Here is a 20,792-nt window from a genome sequence, read left to right on the forward strand (position 1 = left end):
TGGGTGGCCTGAACAAGCAAGAAACAGTGAGAACAGTTAATGCAGGTTTCCACGTGAATCCACGCAAAACAAACATGGGGTTTGCGATAATGTTTCCAAGGTACAAAAATTGACAAACAAGCACACGCTTGCCATCTTGCAAATTCATATCCCGTTTTATTTCAGTGATAAAGCCAGTTGCTGCATGTTACAGTGCTATGTGGTGAAGGAGAGAACCCACAGCTAAGTCCTTACAAACTGACAAGCTTTAATTCACAAAGAAAAAAAATCTTGCATTCATATAGCGCCAGAATATCTCAAAGTGCTCTCCAGCCAAAGGAGTACTTTTAGTCACTGTTATAACAGAGACATGCCTTACAGTTACAAAAGAGAAGACTCAGTCCTTCACCAAAGCAATTTATTACCCACTTGAATTCAATTTATTTCATGGACTTTATTACACAATTAATATACTGTAGCTCACAAACCTGATTCGAAATGACCCTAATGCAGCAATCTCGTGGCAAAACAAGATGTTCATTTTATTTCTTTTATTATTCACTCACAGCATGTGAACATCGCTGGCTCGGCCCACACTTATTGCTGTTTAGAGTCAGCACATTGCTGTGGGTCTAGAGTGACATGTGACCCAGACCAGGTAAGGGATGGCAGTTTCCTTCCCTAAAGGGCATTAGTGAACCAGATCCGTTTACCCAAGAATCGACAATGGATTCATGATCTTCAATAGAATCTTAATTCCAGATTTTTTATTGAACTCAATAAAATAAACTGGACAGCAGGGTTTGAATGGAGGTTCCCAGCATGTTACTGGATCTCTGGATTAACAGCCTAGTGATAACACCATCAAGCCATTGCCTCTATGTAATGCCGTGTGTTATCTGCATTTGGGGGCAGGTGAGTGAAAATGAGACCAAATATAGACCGAGGTAATTTCTTCCAAAGTATTTAACATGAGCAGCATCATTGTTAACAGTTCATGCTGTAAACAGTGGTTTTCTTCCTATTTTCACCATGTCTGTGGTGTTGGGATGATGTAGAAATGAACTTTAGCCCGGATATCCAAAACACACCGTGTTCACGACTTGTCTGCCTTTCTATCATTTGCCCCTCATTCTCACAATCATTTTGGCCCCTTCTGTGATCTGCCCTGTGTGATCCACTCTGACTGTTGCTGTTTCAGTTTTGGCCTGTCGTTCACTAATCCTGAAACAGACCTACATCCAGGCAGAAGGATATCATTTCTGCGTAGGGTCAACTCCCTGAAACCACCAAGGCAACTTCTACCCAGTCTTTTCTCACATGGGAGAGGAAAGGCTTTTTAATTCAATCTATCAGCATTAGATATTTGAGAGTCTGCTATTCATTTACTTTAACAATGAACAGATACAATCGCCTTAGGTTTTCCAAGAAACTGGAAAGGAAACTTGAAGGAAATGCAGACAGGCTGGATGTCCGTGATCTCAGGGCCAGCAGACATTGATTGAATGTGAATTTTGAAAGAACTAACACTGATTTGGGAAAACCTGATGAGTCAGCATGTGATGAAGCTGTGCAGTGTGCTTCCTCAGAATATGAGGGAGGTAGATGTAGTCATGGATTTATGAACAGATTTGAACAATTACTGGAAGAAAGACCATTTTCAGGACAACAGGGAAAGGTCAATGTAGTGAGAAGAGCTCAGCTGTTTTTGCAGGGAATGAGGCCAGATATGATGCTCCTGTGGCTTCCTCCAGTGCTACAAACATTCTTTGCTTCTACTCAATGAGTGTATTATTCCCGACGATTTGAAATTATCTGGATGAAGAATTACAGGAAACAACATTCTGTTTTGGAATTTACTCTGCCAGGCTGACTTAAACCTAATCGATCCTGGATATTAAAGTGTGGAGCTGGATGAACACAGCAGGCCAAGCAGCATCTCAGGAGCACAAAAGCTGACGTTTCGGGCCTAGACCCTTCATCAGAGAGGGGGATGGGGAGAGGGAACTGGAATAAATAGGGAGAGAGGGGGAGGCGGACCGAAGGTGGAGAGAAAAGAAGATAGGTGGAGAGGAGAGTATAGGTGGGGAGGTAGGGAGGGGATAGGTCAGTCCAGGGAAGACGGACAGGTCAAGGAGGTGGGATGAGGTTAATAGGTAGGAGATGGAGGTGCGGCTTGGGGTGGGAGGAAGGGATGGGTGAGAGGAAGAACAGGTTAGGGAGGCAGAGACGGGCTGGGCTGGTTTTTGGGGGAGGGGAGATTTTGAAGCTTGTGAAATCACTGGCTTCATTCCCACAGAGAGGGAAGGAAGACAATGTTCCTTCAAGTATACTAAAAGCGTATTCTAACCATCCAGAGTCCTCATGCCTCCCTGAAACAATAAAAGGAACACCTTGCTGGACAATCCAGCTTCCCTTCAACAGCAGCGCGATGCTGTGGGTACTGGAAATCTAAAACAAACAGAGAGAAATCTGGTGAAACTCAACAGGTCTGTCAGCATCTGTGAGATGAGCAGCAGAGTTAATATTGCAAGTCTGGTATGGCTCTTCTTCACAACAGATGCTGACAGACATGTGTTTCTCCAGCATCCTATGCGTTCGTTACTGATATCCTTCAGACTGATCCTGAATGACAATCTGGATTCAGGGTACAACGTCAACTTAGATTTGGACACCTGTTGGCTTTTAACATTCCCTAGGCTGGTGGGGTTTCTCGACTAGGGCGCACATTTTTAACGTGAGAAGAGAGAGATGTAAAAGAGGCATGAGGGGCGAATTATTTACGCAGAGGGTGGTTCCCATTGAAGGAGTAAGTAAAGCGATTTACTGAAGAAGGAAGTAAAGACATTAACTTTTAGGCCTGAAACATTAGCCTTGCTGCTCTGAAGATGCTGCTTGGCCTGCTGTGTTTATCCAGCTCCATGCCTTGTTATCTCAACTTTTAAAGACACTAACCTTTTAAAAGACATTAACTTACTAAAGGAAGAAGTAAAGAGATCAACAACACAAAGATCGAACTTTACACAATCAAGATGAACCACCTGCTTTGCCAGACACTGGGAACGGATTAGAGAACTGTGTACGTGACTTGGGGGAGGGGTGGCTAGTAACAGCCAATGTATATAAGCTTTGAAATTGTCTGTAATGGCCGAGAAGTTTGGTGAGGCCCCTTTGAGGTCCCTGCTTCACCGAAAAACTTCTAAAGTTTTTGTTAATAAGCTGTGTCTGACTCACTGTAGAATCGTACTTGGTAATATTTTACCTACATCACCACGTGGGGTGAACTTCCTGAGGAAGTGGTGGACGGGGGTACAATTACAACATTTCAAAGACATTAGATGGGATCACGGGTAGGAAACGGTTTGGAGGGATATGGGGCAGAAGCTGTGGGACTAGTTTAGTTTGGGAGTATGATTGGACCGAAGGGTCTGTTTCCATGCTGCGTGACTGTATTAAGTTGGAAGATGTGGACAGCATGCCCAATTACTAGAAGTCTCAAGAGTTGCTCAGTGTTGAGGCTGGAAGCTCTGGAATCAGCAGGGTGGCTCTGTTAGAGTCCTAGAGAGACATGGCATCAAAACAACTTTACAGTGCAACAGTCTCAAGGGACTGGATGGGCTCCTGGGCCTCTGTTCCTTAGACACTTGACACAGAAGGCAGGAATGACAGTGACACAGGAAATAAAAATGCAGATGTGCAAGAAGCCAGACTCCAAAACTCAAAGTTCTGACAGTCACAGCTGAAGAAGGTTACAGAGAGAGAGAGAAGGGAGAGGCCATTCAGAAAGAATTGGGAGTTAATATTTGCATGGTTCTGCTACATCACCTGCAGAAACCCCAAGACATAGGGCAAGAGAGCCTGCAGATAAACTCGAGCCCAGAATATCTTCCAGAATAGTTGGACACACTGTTTTTAAATGGAAAAACCTTGTTTCATATTCTAATCCTTTTCAGGTTGCGCTGTTCATTCCTGATACTGTATTTCATTGGGAACTTGTGGATTGTTGTTGGGCTTTGCATTTTGTGGATCGTATTTTCCTGTTTTATTGACATTCCTCCTCCAGTAAGAAAGGATCGTTCCTGTAGCAAGGATAACGGCAGCCATCGCAGGAACACTTGCAGCAGCCATAATTGCAGCTTTGCCTGTAGGAAAGGCAGGTGAGTGAAATGGTTCGTAAAAATCAACTTGCACAATCTATTTAAAAACTAATAACTTGATGGAGATTTTCAATGTCCCAATACCACATAGATGTTTTGCTCCCTGTGTGCCATGAATGTAAATGGAGGAAGGCAGCGTGTCGAACTGTTAGGTCGGACAGCCTGGTGGTCTCAGAATGGCAGCATGTGAACTGCTGCACTGTCTCGCAAAACGGAGTCAGTCTAATGAAGATGTACATCAGGAAGTGCCGTTCCCGTTTCAGTGCTTTCTCACTTACTCATATCATGCTCTGTTTCTACTCGCTTAGGAATTCTTTCATTTTCTCTCACTTCCTGAAATCTCTCCATCTGTCTACAAAAGTCCCCTCTATGATCAAGCTTTCAGCCACTTTTCCAAACATTCCCACAACGGGAATTCTTTCATTTTCTCTCACTTCCTGAAATCTCTCCATCTGTCTACAAAAGTCCCCTCTATGATCAAGCTTCCAGCCACTTTTCCAAACATTCCCACAACGGGAATTCTTTCATTTTCTCTCACTTCCTAAAATCTCTCCATCTGTCCACAAAAGTCCCCCCCTCTATGATCAAGCTTCCAGCCACTTTTCCAAACATTCCCACAACGGCCAGCAACTATTCATTTCTTCCCAGCAGTACATGGATTTTTTGCTCCCTACTGTGTAAGTGAATCTGTGGGAGGATGAGCTTTGGAATATGTTGGTAGTTAGAATGGAACAAAAGTGACCTGAGAAATGGTTTTGTCTGATCTTTCATCTCCGGTGTTTGAGAGGCCAAAACGTCAGGTTTTCTTTTTCTCTTTGAAGTAGAGATTTACACCCTGGGTTTTACAGTGAAGTTAAATAATTTAATGCACTATCTTTGAGATTTTTGACTCACTTTGGATTCTGATGTCCATGATCTTCTCTTCAGCTCCAAGGTGATTAACAGCTGAACATTTATATACTCCAGAATTTTTGGCTGTAGCATCAGAAATACGGAGAATCCCTGGAGGATTAATCACAATATTGCCTTGTTTGGGACTTTCCCACTTCACTGTTGGCTGTGGATTCCCTTTGCTGTCACATTGTAATGTAATACTGTCACCTTGGCTGAAATAGACTGGAGCCTCGGAAACACTTTTGTTATTTGCTAACAGAGCTGTAATTATTGGTTTATCTGAAAAAGAAAACAATTTGAAATTAGGAGAAAAGCCACTTTCAGTTAATTTTGTTAAGAAGCAATAATACCTCAATTTAATTTCAGCGCTTCAAATATGTGTGATCTGTGAAACAATCCCATGCCCCGATTTCTGCCGTTGTGCAAAATTGCCCAGAACTGACTCTCTGCTTCTTTCTAATGAGAGTTTGCTGCAGAGGTTTGGGCCACATGGAATGTCGGATTGCAGTCTGGATCCTGTCAACATGCAAAATTCCACAATAATCCCACCAATGCAGCAAACTGTTGCTTTACTTGTTTATAATTTTCCCCAAAGAAGGCCTGAAACACAGAGGACTTTGACTGAACATCTTAAATCTCTGACATACACAAAGGTTATCCTGAAGGACACTGTCAATGATATAACTAACTCGAGCTGTCTGTGGATTATGTGCAGTGAGTCTATTGCAAGAGGGATTGTTGTGTGAGCAAGTGTGGCTATCGCTGAAGAATTGGCTAAGTCTATAAAAGATGGACTTAGGAACTCTTATCTGAGATATTTCAATTACATAAGGAGGCCAGCATATATCATGAACTGTATAATGTTGAATGGTTTTCTGAGGTGGATTTCCCAGTGTTCCTGTGATGAGAAAAGAACCTGGCAGCAGAAAGTGTTTATCAGAAAGCAGACACATGGGAACACCATCACATTCAACTTCCCCCTCCAAAGCATTCATCATCCTGACTTCAAAATATCTCGCTATTCCTTCAGTGTCACTGGGTCAAAAACCTCCCGAAGCACATCGTGGGTCAAACCATACAAATGGACTGCAGCGGTTCAAGAAGGCAGTTCCTCCAGGGCAACCAGGGACGGGCAATAAGTGCTGGTCACCCAGCAACAACCACTTCTCCATTAAGAATTCAAAAGGAAGTATTTTGATGGATATTATTTCGTTGGGTTTCTGCTGCTGACTGTTTGCAAGTATTTTCTTGTGTACAATCTTTGTTTTTGCTCACAACATATTCATTGTGCTGTTAAGAACATTCTTAATTGTCATTTGTTGCTTTATAAGATTTTCTGTAGAAGGGTCTAGGCCCGAAACATCAGCTTTCCTGCTCCTCTGATGCTGCTTGGCTGCTGTGTTCATCCAGCTCTACACCTTGTTATCTCAGATTCTCCAGCATCTGCAGTTCCTACTATCTCTGAAACAAAAGGTTTTACTTAGGCTCCTTCACATAGTCATAAATTCTGAACTAGTTATGGATCAACATATAGGTTGATCTATAATTTAGAGGAATTAGAGGAAAAAATTTAAACCAATTTCAGGCAGTAAAAGCAGACCTCCTTATCGTTACAGGGAAAAATGAATCATAGGTACAGAGATTACTAGCCATTGGAGTGTGGATTGAATGAACATATTAAGACACAACTTGTTAGCCAAAAAATTCTAACATTAGGTGTAACCACATGACTTTGTTGGAACTGATCAAAAATCAATATTGGTTTTAAATTCCTCATTACAGGAAATACAAAGGTCCTGCAATAATTGGCAAGTATCCAATTAATTGGCAGTTAACGTGGTGAAGCTGGCAAATGTTACTTGAATACAGCACTGATTGTGAAAAGCCTCAAGAAGGGAGATAAAAGTCTGGAAAACATCATGGGGTGGACCACAAGCCAGTCCATCTCGATGTCATAACAAGGCATTTCGACAAATACATGGATAGGAAAAGTTTAGAAAGACATGGGCCAAGCGCAGGGAAATGGGCTTAGTGTGGAAGGATATTTCGATCAGCATGGGCCTGTCTCCATGTTGTAGGGCTCTATGACTCTATAAGTCATTTTCCTTCTGTTTGCTTCTGATAGTTTTGTGAACATATTGGCAAATACAAAAGGAAACACAGTACATGATTGGAAAGCCAGCACATGCCTGTGGCCTGTAGCAATACAAGTGATTCTGCAGGATTAGAACTGGGAGGTTTCCAAGAGACACCAACTTAGAGAAAAGAGAAATGAAAGTCAAGTCACTTGTTGGTGGTTGAGGAAAATTGGGCTACCTTTTGAGAAGAAATAAGAGTCAAGCTGCTGCCCGGAGTTGGGTTAGGCTAGTTGGGGAGCTAATGAGTCAAGCACCACAACCAAAGGAGATGACACACAGGAAGTTAGAGAAGTACAAAAGAATCAGTGGTTCCCGCAAGAGCACAACCCAGCACAACTGAGGTGTTAATCCAAGCAGGAGAAAACAATCATATTTTAATTAAATTTTGTAGCTTTTTTTTATTCATTCACAAGTTGAGGGTATCACTGTCTAGGCAGCAGTAATTGCCCATCCCTAATTGCCCAGACAGCAGTTAAGAGCCAACTACATTGCCGTGAATCTGGAGTCACAGACCTAGCAAGGATGGCAGTTTCCTTCCCTAAAGGGCATTAGTGAACCAGGCAGTTTTTTTTCGACAAACAACAATGGATTCATGGTCATCATTAGACTCTTAATTCCACATATTCATTGAATTCAAATTCCACCATTTGCCACAGCAGGATTCGAACCCAGGTCCCCAAAACATTACTTGGGTCTCTGTATTAACGGTACAGCAATAATACTACTAGGCCATCACCTCCCCATCAAAACGTGATATTAATCACCTAGCCTCCCCAGCCAGGGTGAATGCATAGTGAATTACAGTGTGGTTGAATAGGGTGGTAGGGTATATGTGTGAAACATTTCCCCACCAAGCCCCTCCTTCCACAAAGCAGGCTGGAAGTAAAAGGAAAATCCAGGCTGAAAGGCAAGCTATTTGCACATAAATTCCACAAGGCAAACGAATGCCAATGTTATTTAAATAAACTCTTTAGCTCAGTGCTGGTCTCCAACCTCTTGTATTCTTTTTCTCTCTATAGCTTTTTTGCTAAAGATTTTTGCTAAAGGTGTGTAAATTAGCACTGCAGCTAAGCACTTTTTAATGGCCCCTTTTAACAGTCAATTAAATCATTGATTTATTGCTTTGGATTTATTTTAATGTAATTTCTTTACTCCCACTCCAAAGAAGAAATCGAAATGTGGTGCCTATGCAAAAAGTCTGGACAATCCTGTCATATAATCATTTATATCAGGGATTGCTGGATAGCAGCTATTCATTGGACGGGGTATTGAGTACAAGAGTTGGCAGGTCATGTTACAGTTGTATAGGACTTTGGTTCAACCACTTTTGGAATACTGCGTACAATTCTGGTCGCCACATTACCAAAAGGATGTGGATGCTTTGGAGACGGTGCAGAGGAGATTCACTAGGATGTTGCCTGGTATGGAGGGCACGAGTGATGAAGAGAGGTTGAGCAGATTAGGATTATTTACATTAGAAAGACAGAGGTTGAGGGGGGACCTGACTGAGGTCTACAAAATCATGACACCTATAGACAGGTTGGATAGCAAGAAGGTTTTTCCCAGAGTGGGTTCTCAATTACTAGGGGTCATGATTTCAAGGTGAGAGGGGAAAAGTTTAAGGGAGATATGCGTGGAAAGTTCTTTATGCAGAGGGTGGTGGGTGGCCAGAATGTATTGCCAGCAGAGGCGGGCACGATAGCTTCATTTAAGACGTATCTAGACAGATACATGAATGGGCAGGGAGCAGAGGGATAGAGATCCTTGGAAAATAGGCGACAGGTTTAGATAGAGGATCTGGATCGGCGCAGGCTTGGAGGGCCAAAGGGCCTGTTCCTGTGCTATCATTTTCTTTGTTCTTTGTAATTAGCTTAATCAGAAACACATTGAAATTGCTGATTTGAGACGCAGTATCAGAGAGCTCTTTTACAAAGGGATAACTCAGCACTGCTGACCAATTGTAAACAAAGGATGGGGTCGACCGGATGTGTGCACTCTGAGCTTGAAGTGTATAAGTTATGACATTCAGAAGCTTCCTGTGTGCCTTATTACTCCGAGAAATGAAGCTATACTGAAAAACAAAGCTGCAATAAAGGTTATCTGACAGCTCCCTCTGGACTCTCATTGGAAAATATGACATCTAACACTTCTCCCCCTGATTTGAAAGTGATTTTTCTTTCCTGTTTAAAAAACATCAAGATACTGCAGGTCCTGCAATTCAAAAGTTTTTTTTAAAAATGTAAACATTTGAAATACTCAGCAACTGAAGAATTTCAAGAGAGTAAAACACAGTTAATGTTTCAGGTCTGTAAAATTTCTGATCTGCTTTTCAAACCTGTATATCCAGTGTTTTTAGTTTTAAAATGTCAGCATCCTTTTCCAAAACAGGACATTTCAGAGTGATCCTAAACTTTCATGATACAAGCCCCTTATTGTTGTATTTACAATGTAGAGACAAATCTACAAATCCTGTGCAGCTGGAACTTACAGTAGGTTTGCAGAGTGACAGAGGAGTTTGTGATTGACATTGTGGTGTTAGAGCCCAAGTCCACTTCAGCCAAGCAGGTGTACTCCTGTCCATCATCTGATAGACTTGCAGTGAAATTGAAGACATTTCTCAACCTGTTATCTTCATCCGGAAGACCTTGTTTTTCTGCAGAATTTCTCTGAACAATCTCACTCCCTCTCAACCATGTGAGAATGAGTTTGTTGTTTGGGTAGACTCTTGGTCCGATGCACTGCAGACTATATCTCCTGTTAACTTCCAGCACTTCAGGGAGTGATGTAATGTTTATCTCTCGATCTGTGAAAGGAGAATCACAGTTAATAGGATTCACAGAAAGAGGGGACCTTTGGACCTCATTAGAGAGAGAGGCTGGTGCTGTTATAACCACAGGATCATCACACTGCAGGTGATGGGAGAGGTTGAAAAGGAGAGCCTTTCGTGATAATCTCAGTGGGAAATAATGTAGCTGAGCACCTTGGAATCCTGCCCATCCCAATTATTCACCCTCACCCAATAGTGTGCCAATCAAAATATTTGAGCCAATCAAATTTATACTTTGCCATTTATTATTCCTCATTATGAATCGGTACATTAACTTGAGTTGGCGACTTCTCAGTTTGCACAGTGCACAAAGTGATACTCTGATTATCAACCTGAAATCACTACCGACATCATTAGCATGATTAAAAGTACCTGTCAATTAAAAGGTTTCCAACTGGTGCTCACTGAAACAACTAAAAATGAAAATGGGCATTTTCCAGAGGATCCTGACATATCTGTATGTTGTTCACATGTTTGAACTGAAATTTGAAGGATACTGTTTTCCACCTTAATGGGAGGGAGCGAAATCTCACTACCTTCAAACGTACAAGGATCAGCTCTTAAAATGTCACAACATTCAAAGCTATGGGCCAACAGCTGCAAAGTGGGATGCCTATCAATAGGAGATCACGAGGTGTGGAGCTGGAGGAACACAGCAGGCCGAGCAGCATCAGAGGGGCAGGGAGGCTGATGTTTCGGGTCTAGACTCTTCTTCAGAAATGGGGGAGGGGAAGGGGCTTCTGAAATGAATAGGGAGAGCGGGGGAGGCGGATAGAAGATGGATAGAGGAGAAGATAGGTGGAGAGGACACAGACAGGTCGAAGAGAAAGGGATGGAACCAGTAAAGGTGAGTGTAGGTGGGGAGGTAGGGAGGGGATAGGTCAGTCTGGGGAAGACGGACAGGTCAAGGGATCGGGATGAGGTTAGTAGGTAGGCGATGGGGGTGGGTCTGGAGGGGGGGATGAGGGGTAGGTGGGTGGAAGGGCAGGTTAGGTAGAGATGTGGGGACAAGCTGGGCTGTTTTTGGGATGCGGTAGGGGGACGGGAGGTTTTGAGGTTTGTGAAATCCACATTGATACCATTGGGCTGCAGGGTTCCCAAGCGGAATATGAGTTGCTGTTCCTGCAACCTTCGGGTGGTATCATTGTGGCACTGCAGGAGGCCCAGGATGGACATGTCATCTAAAGAATGGGAGGGGGAGTGGAAATGGTTTGCGACTGTGAGGTGTAGTTGTGTATTGCGAACCGAGCGGAGGTGTTCTGCAAAGTGATCCCCAAGCCTCCGCTTGGTTTCCCCAATGTAGAGGAAGCCACACCAGGTACAGTGGATACAGTATACCACGTTGGCAGATGTGCAGGTGAACCTCTGCTTAATATGGAAAGTCATCTTGGGGCCTGAGATGGGGGTGAGGGAGGAGGTGTGGGGGCAAGTGTAGCACTTCCTGCGGTTGCAGGGGAAGGTGCCAGGTGTGGTGGGGTTGGAGGGTAGTGTGGAGCGGACAAGGAAGTCAAAGAGAGAGTGGTCTCTCCGGAAGGCAGACAAGGGTAGGGATGGAAAAATGTCTTGGGTGGTGGGGACTTATTGTAGATGGTGGAAGTGTCGGAGGATGATGCCTTGTATCCGGAGGTTGGTGGGTGGTATGTGACGACTAGGCGGATTCTCTTAGGGCGATTATTGCGGGGGCAGGGTGTGAGGGATGTGTTGCGGGAAATGTGGGAAACACGATCAAGGGTGTTCTCAACTACTGTGGGGGAGAAGTTGCGGTCCTTTAGAACGAGGACATCTGAGATGTACGGGAGTGGAATGCCTCATCCTGGGAGCAGATGTGGCGGAGGCGGAGGAATTGGGAATAGGGGATGGAATTTTTGCAGGAGGGTGGGTGGGAGGAGGTGTATTCTAGGCAGCTGTGGGAGTCGGTGGGCTTGAAGTGGACATCAGTTTCTATATGGTTGCCGGAGATGGAGACAGACAGGTCCAGGAAGGAGAGAGAGGTAGTAGAGATGGCCCAGGTAAACGTAAGTTTGGAGTGGAAGGTGTTGGTGAAGTGGATGAACTGTTCGAGCTCCTCGTGGGAGCACGAGGCAGCGCCCATACAGCGATGAGTTGCTGTTCCTGCAACCTTCGGGTGGCATCATTGTTGCACTGCAGGAGACCCATGATGGACATGTCGTCGAACGAATGGGAGGGGGAGTTAAAATGGTTCGCGACTGGGAGGTGCAGTAGTTTGTTGCGAACTGAGTGGAGGTGTTCTGCAAAGCAGTCCCCAAGCCTCCACTTGGTTTCCCCAATGTAGAGGAAGCCACACCGGGTACAATGGATACAGTATACCACATTGGCAGATGTGCAGGTGAACCTCTGCTTAATATGGAAAGTCATCTTGGGGCCTGGGATGAGGGTGAGGGAAGAGGTGTGGGGGCAAGTGTAGCACTTCCTGCGGTTGCAGGGGAAGGTGCCGGGTGTGATGGGGTTGGAGGGCAGTGTGGAGCGGACAAGGGAGTCACGGAGAGAGTGGTCTCTCCGGAAAGCAGACAAGGCTGCGGAGGGAAAGATGTCTTTGGTGGTGGGGTGGGATTCCAGATGGCGGAGGTGTCGGAGGATGACTGTCCTTTACATGTCTGACAACTGGAAATTCTGAAGAGCAATCGACAATTAAGATAAATTTTCTCTATTCCTGGTAAGTGGATCCATGACAGCTTTGGAGCAAGGAACAGAAGAGTGTAGAGGTCCTCTACATTGCTGTGACTGGTGGATCTGGTAAGTCTTGACATTCTCGCTAACTAGTCACTGTCACCGTTAATCCTGGGCCAATTGACTGTGTTACGTGTTGGTTATCTTGTCCATTCTATGCACATGGGTCCTTCGCATAGTTGTGGTAATATGTCGCTGGTGGGAAGTTTCACGGTTAGGTCCTTACTTTCCTTCAAAAGTAACACATTTGAGATATCGATCTCCTTTGAAGGACCACAGGTGCCTGAGAGTGATTCCTTTGTATCCTGTCAGGGTGCACTTCACTCATAACTGTTCACTGCCTTACACAGTGCATGGACATTGAGGTGGACAAGATGCTCAAGAAGTGTTTGTTTGTAGATCCACTGGAAAATCTGCATCTTTTATTGAGTTTGCCCACCAGCTCAGCATGTCCAAAGTGTCTATGTGGTGATCTAAATGATTGGTAATCCTATTGCATTCCGGCCATCCAGCTCACATTTCAGCTTCTTTGTGTGTGAACACTCCACATCTGTAACATATAGCTCAACACTGCCTTTAAACCTTGCTCTGGAATGACCCAATGTGAGTTTTGGTCTCTTCTGCTGCCCTGGGGACCTCAGTGATCTCAGGGAAAGGCATAAAGTGAAGGTGCACACACGCTGGTGGTTCTGCCGTTATCGGTTCAACCGGCTAAAGTGTTTGTGGTCTCTATGCCAAATTGCCATCAGTTGCTTTGTGTTGACAATGTGCGAGTGCGATGAGCGGCTAAACCATTGTACACCGCTACTTTAGTAGTTAGCAGTTGTGCTATTGAATTCCAATGATCCTGATCCATGTCCTTCAGAATGCGGACTGATGGGGTATCACACCCACACTCGTGTCAGTCGGTGATTTGCAGCAGTGTTTGCCAGCTGTGCCCGGGAAAATGGTGTTTGTGGCAAAGACTTGTAGGGAGATGTTTTGGTCCCACAGTGTGTTCTTCTTACAATGTGGGAAGCCTGTTCATTCATTGATTGAAAGATGTTCTGTTCGAACACCACACCTGAAAGTTCCCCTCCAAGCCACTCACCATCCAGACTCGGAATATAGTGCTATTCCTTCACTGTCGCTGGATCAAAATCCTGGAATTCCCTCCCTGAGGGTACTGTGGCTCTAGCCACAGCGGGTGGACTGCAGCGGTTCAACAAGGCAGCTCACCCCCACCTTCTCCAGGGCAACTAGGGACGGGCAATAAATGCTGGCCAGCCAGCGACGCCCACATCCCATAGGTGAATAAAGATATATTCTGGCTTTTGGCTCAAGTCTACCTTGCTGTGAACTTTGTGTATCGGCTTATATGTACACAGGCTTTGCGTGCATCCCTTGCTGCCATCGCTGTATTGCTGTGCTTCTTTCCTGTCTGTTCTTTTCCTACCTCGCCTGTATGCTTGGAACTACATTACTTGGATATGAGGCACCAGTGCCATCTAGCACCACACTGATCTTGTAATGCAGGATAGCTTTACACTAGCACCAGAGCACACAGTCTGCTTGTTTCTTTCTGTCCATGCTAGTTATGGTTGGCTGTGTAACTAGTTCTTACTGTTGTCCAGCCACAATGGCTCCATATTTTCTGCCATCTGCCAGCAGCAAATCAATGATGTGACCTTTCCTTTTACAAGAGGTCTTTTCAGAATGCTTTGATGTGCGCTGAGACAATTACCAACTTCAATGTCTGCTCCAACAATATGACAAAAAACTAAAATGTACAGCAGAGTGATCTCTTGACACGTGGTTGTCTATGATGCTAAAAAACTGAAACGACTTTGACCTCTGGTCATGTGAGGACATCTACCCTTTGCTTGACTTCAGGAACCTGTCAGTTACCTCATTCTACATTTGGGCGTCATTTGTCCTCACCATCCCTCTATCATTTGTCCTCACCATCCCTCTATCATTTGTCCTAACCATTCCTCTATCATTTGTCCTCACTATCCCTCTATCATTTGTCCTCACCATCCATCTGTATTTGTCCTTACCATCCCTCTATCATTTGTCCTCACCATCCCTCTGTATTTGTCCTTACCATCCCTCTATCATTTGTCCTCACCATCCCTCTATCATTTGTCCTTACCATCCCTCTACCATTTGTCCTCACCATCCCTCTATCATTTGTCCTTACCATCCCTCTATCATTTGTCCTCACCATCCCTCTACCATTTGTCCTCACCATCCCTCTAACCTTTTTCCTTACCATCCATCTGTATTTGTCCTTACCATCCCTCTATCATTTGTCCTCACCATCCCTCTATCATTTGTCCTCACCATCCCTCTATCATTTCTCCTTACCATCCCTCTATCATTTGTCCTCACCATCCCTCTATCATTTGTCCTTACCATCCCTCTATCATTTCTCCTCACCATCCCTCTGTATTTGTCCTCACCATCCCTCTATCATTTCTCCTTACCATCCCTCTATCATTTCACCTTACCATCCCTCTATCATTTCACCTTACCATCCCTCTATCATTTGTCCTCACCATCCCTCTATCATTTCTCCTCACCATCCCTCTGTATTTGTCCTCACCATCCCTCTATCATTTCTCCTCACCATCCCTCTGTATTTGTCCTCACCATCCCTCTATCATTTCTCCTCACCATCCCTCTGTATTTGTCCATGCTCCTTAATTCCAACTGAGCTCATTTCCTCACTTTGTGTGTAAAATGGTTTTGGATGTCATTACAGATTATAAACACATTCAGATTCCTTTAGCCAAGCACTTTCTGCACAGCTTTAAACATGTCAATTATGTCATCATTGTACTTTATTTATTAATATAAAACCTTTTACTTACTGTATACAGTTATCTGTTCTGATATTCTGCCATGCTGCGATGAGCATTCTATGTAACATATTACTGAGAAAGACCACGACCGGATACTTGTGAAATTAATCCAGACCCACTGATCGCTTTCTATTTTTGGATTATTCCTTGGGCCTTCTATGATGATGTGAGGTGTTGCACATGGTGTACTGCAGTTCATCACCAAAGAGTCTCCAAATGCCACAGCCAGTGGGTTCGCATTGATCTGTATCTCCAGTCCAGTCATTTTTCCCACTGTGGGTACATATCACAGTAAATATCATGATTTAGAATTCATTAAGAATATAGGCCATTCTGAATAAACCTCTGCACAGGTTTACAGTTGAATAAATGAAAAAGGAGCAGGGGTAGTCCGCTGGGGCTCCTCAGTAACTTCATAGCTGACCCCATCACTTCACATTCCTGCCTATTCGCAATAAGCTTTCACTCCCTACCTTACCGAGAATCTATTCAGCTCTGCCTTAAACAAATTCAAACACCGTTTAGGAACAGAAAAGCAAAAGATTAATGACACTCTAAAAGAAAAACATTTCCCTCATCCCTCTCTTTAAAATGGATGATGCTTGATTTCTAAACAGTCATTGCTAGTTCTAGGTTCTTCAATAAGTGTGAAGGTCTTCCTCACATTCACACCATAAAGACATCTCTGGAATTTATATGTCTCAGTTAAAGTACCTCTTATTCTTCCAAATCCCAGGAGATTCATGCCCGGCCAGTTCCACATTTGCTCATTCCTGATTTTGATCTGATCAATGTTCTGTGAATTGTTTCAAACACATTGACATCCTTTCTTAAATAAAGGGACCAATCCTGTTCACTGTACTCCGGACACCAGTGCCCTTTAGAACTGAAACATAATCTTCCTACTTTTGTATTCAAGTTCCCCTGTGGTAAATGACAACAACCTACTCGCTTGCCCAATTACTTTCTGTATCCACACATGAACCTTTTAAAATTCACTAGAATGCATCTGACAGTTCTGTAAATCTCTCACCATTTAGATAAACTTCTTATTTTTAACCTTGTCTGGGGCAATATACTCGAAATCAAGCCCCATTATTCCTGGATCTGCCACAAATGGTAAGTATTATTTAAAGTATGTAAAATTCCTGGATTTATTTTGGAGATGGTAAGAACTGCCGACGCTCGAGAATCTGAGATAGAGCTGGAGGAACACAGCAGGCCAGGCAGCATCACAGGAGCAGGAAAGCTGATGTTTCGGGTCGAGACCATTCTTCAGAAATCGGGGAGGGGCAAGGGAGCTCTGAAATAAATAGGGAGAGGAGGGGTAGGGCTGGGGAAGGTAAGTGGGATGGCGATAGGTGAGTGCAGGTAGGGAAGGAAGAGTGTAGAATGAAGACAGGTTCACCTGCACATCAGATAACGTGGTTGCCTGCATCCGCTTCTCCTGATGTGGCCTCCTCTACATCGGTGAGACCAAGTGGAGGCTCGGAGGCTTTGTAGATGACAACATCTTCTGACTGTGAATCATTTTAACACCCCTCCTACATCCTGGGTGACATGTCCATCCTGGGCCTCCTCCTTGTCACAATGACATCACCCACAAACTGGAGGAGCAGCACCTCATATTCCACCTCGGGAGCTTACAGCCTGATGGCCTAAACATGGAATTCACCCGTTTGGAAATCTCCCCAATCCTGGCCTCATCTCATGACCAACTCTCCCTCACCTCCTTGGCTGACACAATGTGTCCATCTTCTCTCCCACCTATCTGCCCCACTCCCCTCACTGACCAATCACCCTAATGCACTTTGTATGGTCTGATCTGCCTGTACTGCATGCAAAACAAAACTTTTCACTGTACTAGGGACATGAGACAATAATAAATCAAATCAAAACATTCATAACTTATCCCCGTAGTCCAGGAATCATTCTAGAACCTACATTGTACTCTCCCCGAGGCCGATATAGACTTCCCAGGGTGCAGTGCTCAGGCTGCTCACAGCTCCATGTTCCTAAACGACGTTGGCTGATTACCTTGATAATATCTAATATAGTCATAACTTCTTTATTAGTACCTTCCAATATTTTCCCTGTGACAGGTGTTAAAGTAACTGTCACGCTGTTGCCTGCTTTTTTTGCATTTGCTGTATTCCAATCTAATGGGATCTTCCCTGAATCAGGGCAGTTTTCAAAAATTAAAACAAAAAAAAATCCAACAATCTCATTTGCTACATATTTTAAGACCCTGGGGTGAAGTCTATCAGGACTTGGGTAGCTGTCAGCCATAGGTCCAACTATTTACTCAGTATCACTTCTCTGTTTCGCTCTCCATTCCATTTCTTCATTGTTCGCTGTTTCTCAGTGTTCATTGTAGACTCTATTGCAAAGACTCGTGTCAAATACTTCTTTTTATTCTCTATCTCTTTATTTCCCATTATTACTTCTCCACACCCACTTTCTATGGGTCCAAGACACACTTTCGGAGGAACGTGGAATCAGGAGTGGGCTATTCAGCTGATCAAACACTTCAATGCCTTTACCCACCTCATCCCCATGTGACCGGTTAGCCACTTCTGTTTAGAAATCTCCTGGAAGATAGCAAATACAAAGATTGAACAGCCACAACCCTCTTGGATAGAGAATTCCAAAGATTTATAACCCTCCGGGTAAAATCATTTCTCTTTATCTCAGCCTTAAGTGGCATTCCCCTTACTTTTAAACAGTGACCCCAGTTCATAACTCCCCCCCCGCCAGAGGAAACATTGGATCCACACCTACCTTGTATGTGCACCCTCATTGATTTCTCATAGTTCTTTTCTGCTATCAGTTTCGGTTTGGAGCTGTGAAGTGAGAACTGTGAGCTGAAAATGGACAGTGGTAAGAGGAAAACAACAGACCAAACATTTGCTTGTTTGCAAGGCCAGTTTAGAGTTAATTTCTCATCCCTAATTGCCCAGGGGGCAGTCGAATCGACCACGTTGCTGTAGGTCTGGAGTCACATGTAGACTGGACCAGGTAACGATGGTAGTTTCGTTCCTTAAAGAGCATGAGTGAACCAGATGGGTTTTTCCACAATTGGCGATGGATTTATGGTCACCATTACACCCTTAACCTCAGATTTTTTTTACTGAATTCAAATTGCACCATCTGCCATAGCAGGATTCAAACATAGTTTCTCAGAGCATTACCTGAGTCTCTGCATTAACAGGCCAGCAAAATGACAACAGAGCCATTACCTTCCCTGCTGATTGGCTAGTCTATCTCAGCCTCCTCCAGAGGTCCTCAGCAACACAGATGCCAGTGTCCAGCCAATTAGATTCACTCCAATAATAACTAGAATTGGATGTACGATAAAGGCTAAGGCCATGATAATATTCTGGCAATGGGAGTAAAGAGCTGAGAACCAGAACTTGCTGCAAAACTTGCCAAATTGTGGCTGGTTAGCGACAGCACTGTATCTGCCCGACAATGTGGAGAATTGCCCGAGGAAGTCCTGTGCACAGAAAAGCACGACAAATCCAACTCAACCTAAGACCACTCTTTCAGATTGTTTAAACAGATGAGGGTGTCACCATCAATGCAGTCACCCAGCATCTGCCCAGCACTCAATTTGTGTTTTGGTAGGCTCACTCAGCTCCTGACCTCATTACAGCCTTCGTTCAAACATGGTCAAAGGAGCTGAATTCCAGAGGGTGAAGTAAGAGTGATGGCCCTTGACATCAAGGCTGCATTCGACTGAGTGTGGCATCACGGAGCCCTAGCAAAACTGGAATCAATGGGTATCGTTGGCAAATTCCCTGCTGGTTGGAGACACAGCTGACACACAGGAAGATGGTCGTGGTTGTGGGAGGCCAATGATCTCAGCTCCAAGACATCTCTGCAGGAGTTCCTCAGGGTAGTGTCCTCGGCCCAACCATCTTCAGCTGCTTCATCAATGACCTTCCCTCCATCATAAGGTCAGAAATGGGGATGTTTGCCGATGATCGCACAATGTTCAGCACCATTCATGCCCCTTCAGATACTGTTGCAGCCCATTTCCAAAAGCAGCAAGGTTTTGGGCTGGGGCTGACAAGTAGCACGTATCATTCACACCATACAGGTGCCAGACAACGGCAATCCCCAACAAGAGAAAATTAATCCATTATCCTTTGACATGCGATGGTGTTACCTTCACTGAGTTCCCCCAATTTCAACATCATGTGGTTAACACTGACCAGAAATTGAACAAGTCACATAAGTACTAATTGAAAAGCAAAGAAACTGCTGGGAAAAAAAACAGAAGTTTCTGAAGAAAGTGAGCAGGTTTGGTAGCATCTATGGAGACAACGCAGAGTCAATGTTTCCATAAAACACAGGAGTAAAGTTTGGCCACGCGGCTGATTGAGGCTGCAGTACTGTTCAATTGGGGAAGCAATAGCCTCATGGTGTTGTCGCCGGACTGTTAATCGGGAGACTAAGGTAACGTTGTGGATTCGATTCTCACCATGGCAGATGGTGGAATTTGAATCCAGTAAATATCTGGAAATAAGAATTTAATGATGACGATGAATTCATTTGTCGATTGTTGGAAAAACCCATCTGGTTCACTAACATCCTCTAGGGAAGGAAACTGCCATCCATCCCTGGTGTGGATCACATGTTACTCCAGACCCACAGCGATGTGGTTGACTTTGAACTGCTCTCTGCGCAATTCAAGACAGGTAATAAATGCTGCCTAAAAGCAATTCTCTCATTCCATTAGTGAATAAAGGATCATGTCTGATATGTTCCTCAACCCCATTGTCCTGCCTTCTTCCTGTATCATTTAATTCCTTAACCAATCAATGATCTATCTATCTCGGTCTTATATATATTCAATGCCTTGGCATCTACAGCCTTCTGTAGCAATGTGTTTCACAGAGCCACCTCTCTCTGGCTGAAGAAACTCCTCATCTCAGTTCTAAAGGGTCATCCCTTCATCCTGAGGACAGTAGCTCAGGTCCTAGCTTCTTCCTTTAATGAAAACAGCTTCTCCACGTCCACTCTTTCTAAGCCTTTCAGCATTGTGTAAGTTTCAAAGAAACTACCCCCCCACACCATGTTTCTAAACTCCATTGAGTATGAATCCAAAGTCCTCCTTATCAAAATGCATAACCTCACACTTCCCACATTGTATTCCATCTGCCACTTCTTTCCCCAGTCTCCCAGCCTATCCAAGTCCTTCTACAGACTCATGCTTCCTCTACACTTCCTGTCCTTCTACCTAGCTTTGTGCTACCTG

The 20,792-nt window shown here is 44.1% G+C and overlaps 1 protein-coding gene across 1 annotated transcript in view; it reads right to left on the reverse strand.

Annotated features, from left to right (window-relative positions):
• Positions 1-143: 143 nt before the first annotated feature.
• The window catches only part of LOC125447425 (intercellular adhesion molecule 4-like), a 27,444-nt gene continuing 6,795 nt past the window's right edge, over positions 144-20,792 (reverse strand). The window contains exons 2-5 of the mRNA XM_059639986.1: positions 15,539-15,802; positions 9,657-9,971; positions 5,031-5,309; positions 144-4,121 (exon numbers count right to left, since the gene is read on the reverse strand). Of these exons, the coding sequence (XP_059495969.1) occupies positions 3,943-4,121; positions 5,031-5,309; positions 9,657-9,971; positions 15,539-15,802 (1,037 nt within the window). The 3' untranslated portion in view covers positions 144-3,942. The remainder of the gene's footprint in view (positions 4,122-5,030; positions 5,310-9,656; positions 9,972-15,538; positions 15,803-20,792) is intronic.

This window comes from Stegostoma tigrinum, chromosome 35 (genome assembly GCF_030684315.1).
Source record: "Stegostoma tigrinum isolate sSteTig4 chromosome 35, sSteTig4.hap1, whole genome shotgun sequence".
NCBI classification, from domain to species: Eukaryota; Metazoa; Chordata; class Chondrichthyes; order Orectolobiformes; family Stegostomatidae; genus Stegostoma; species Stegostoma tigrinum.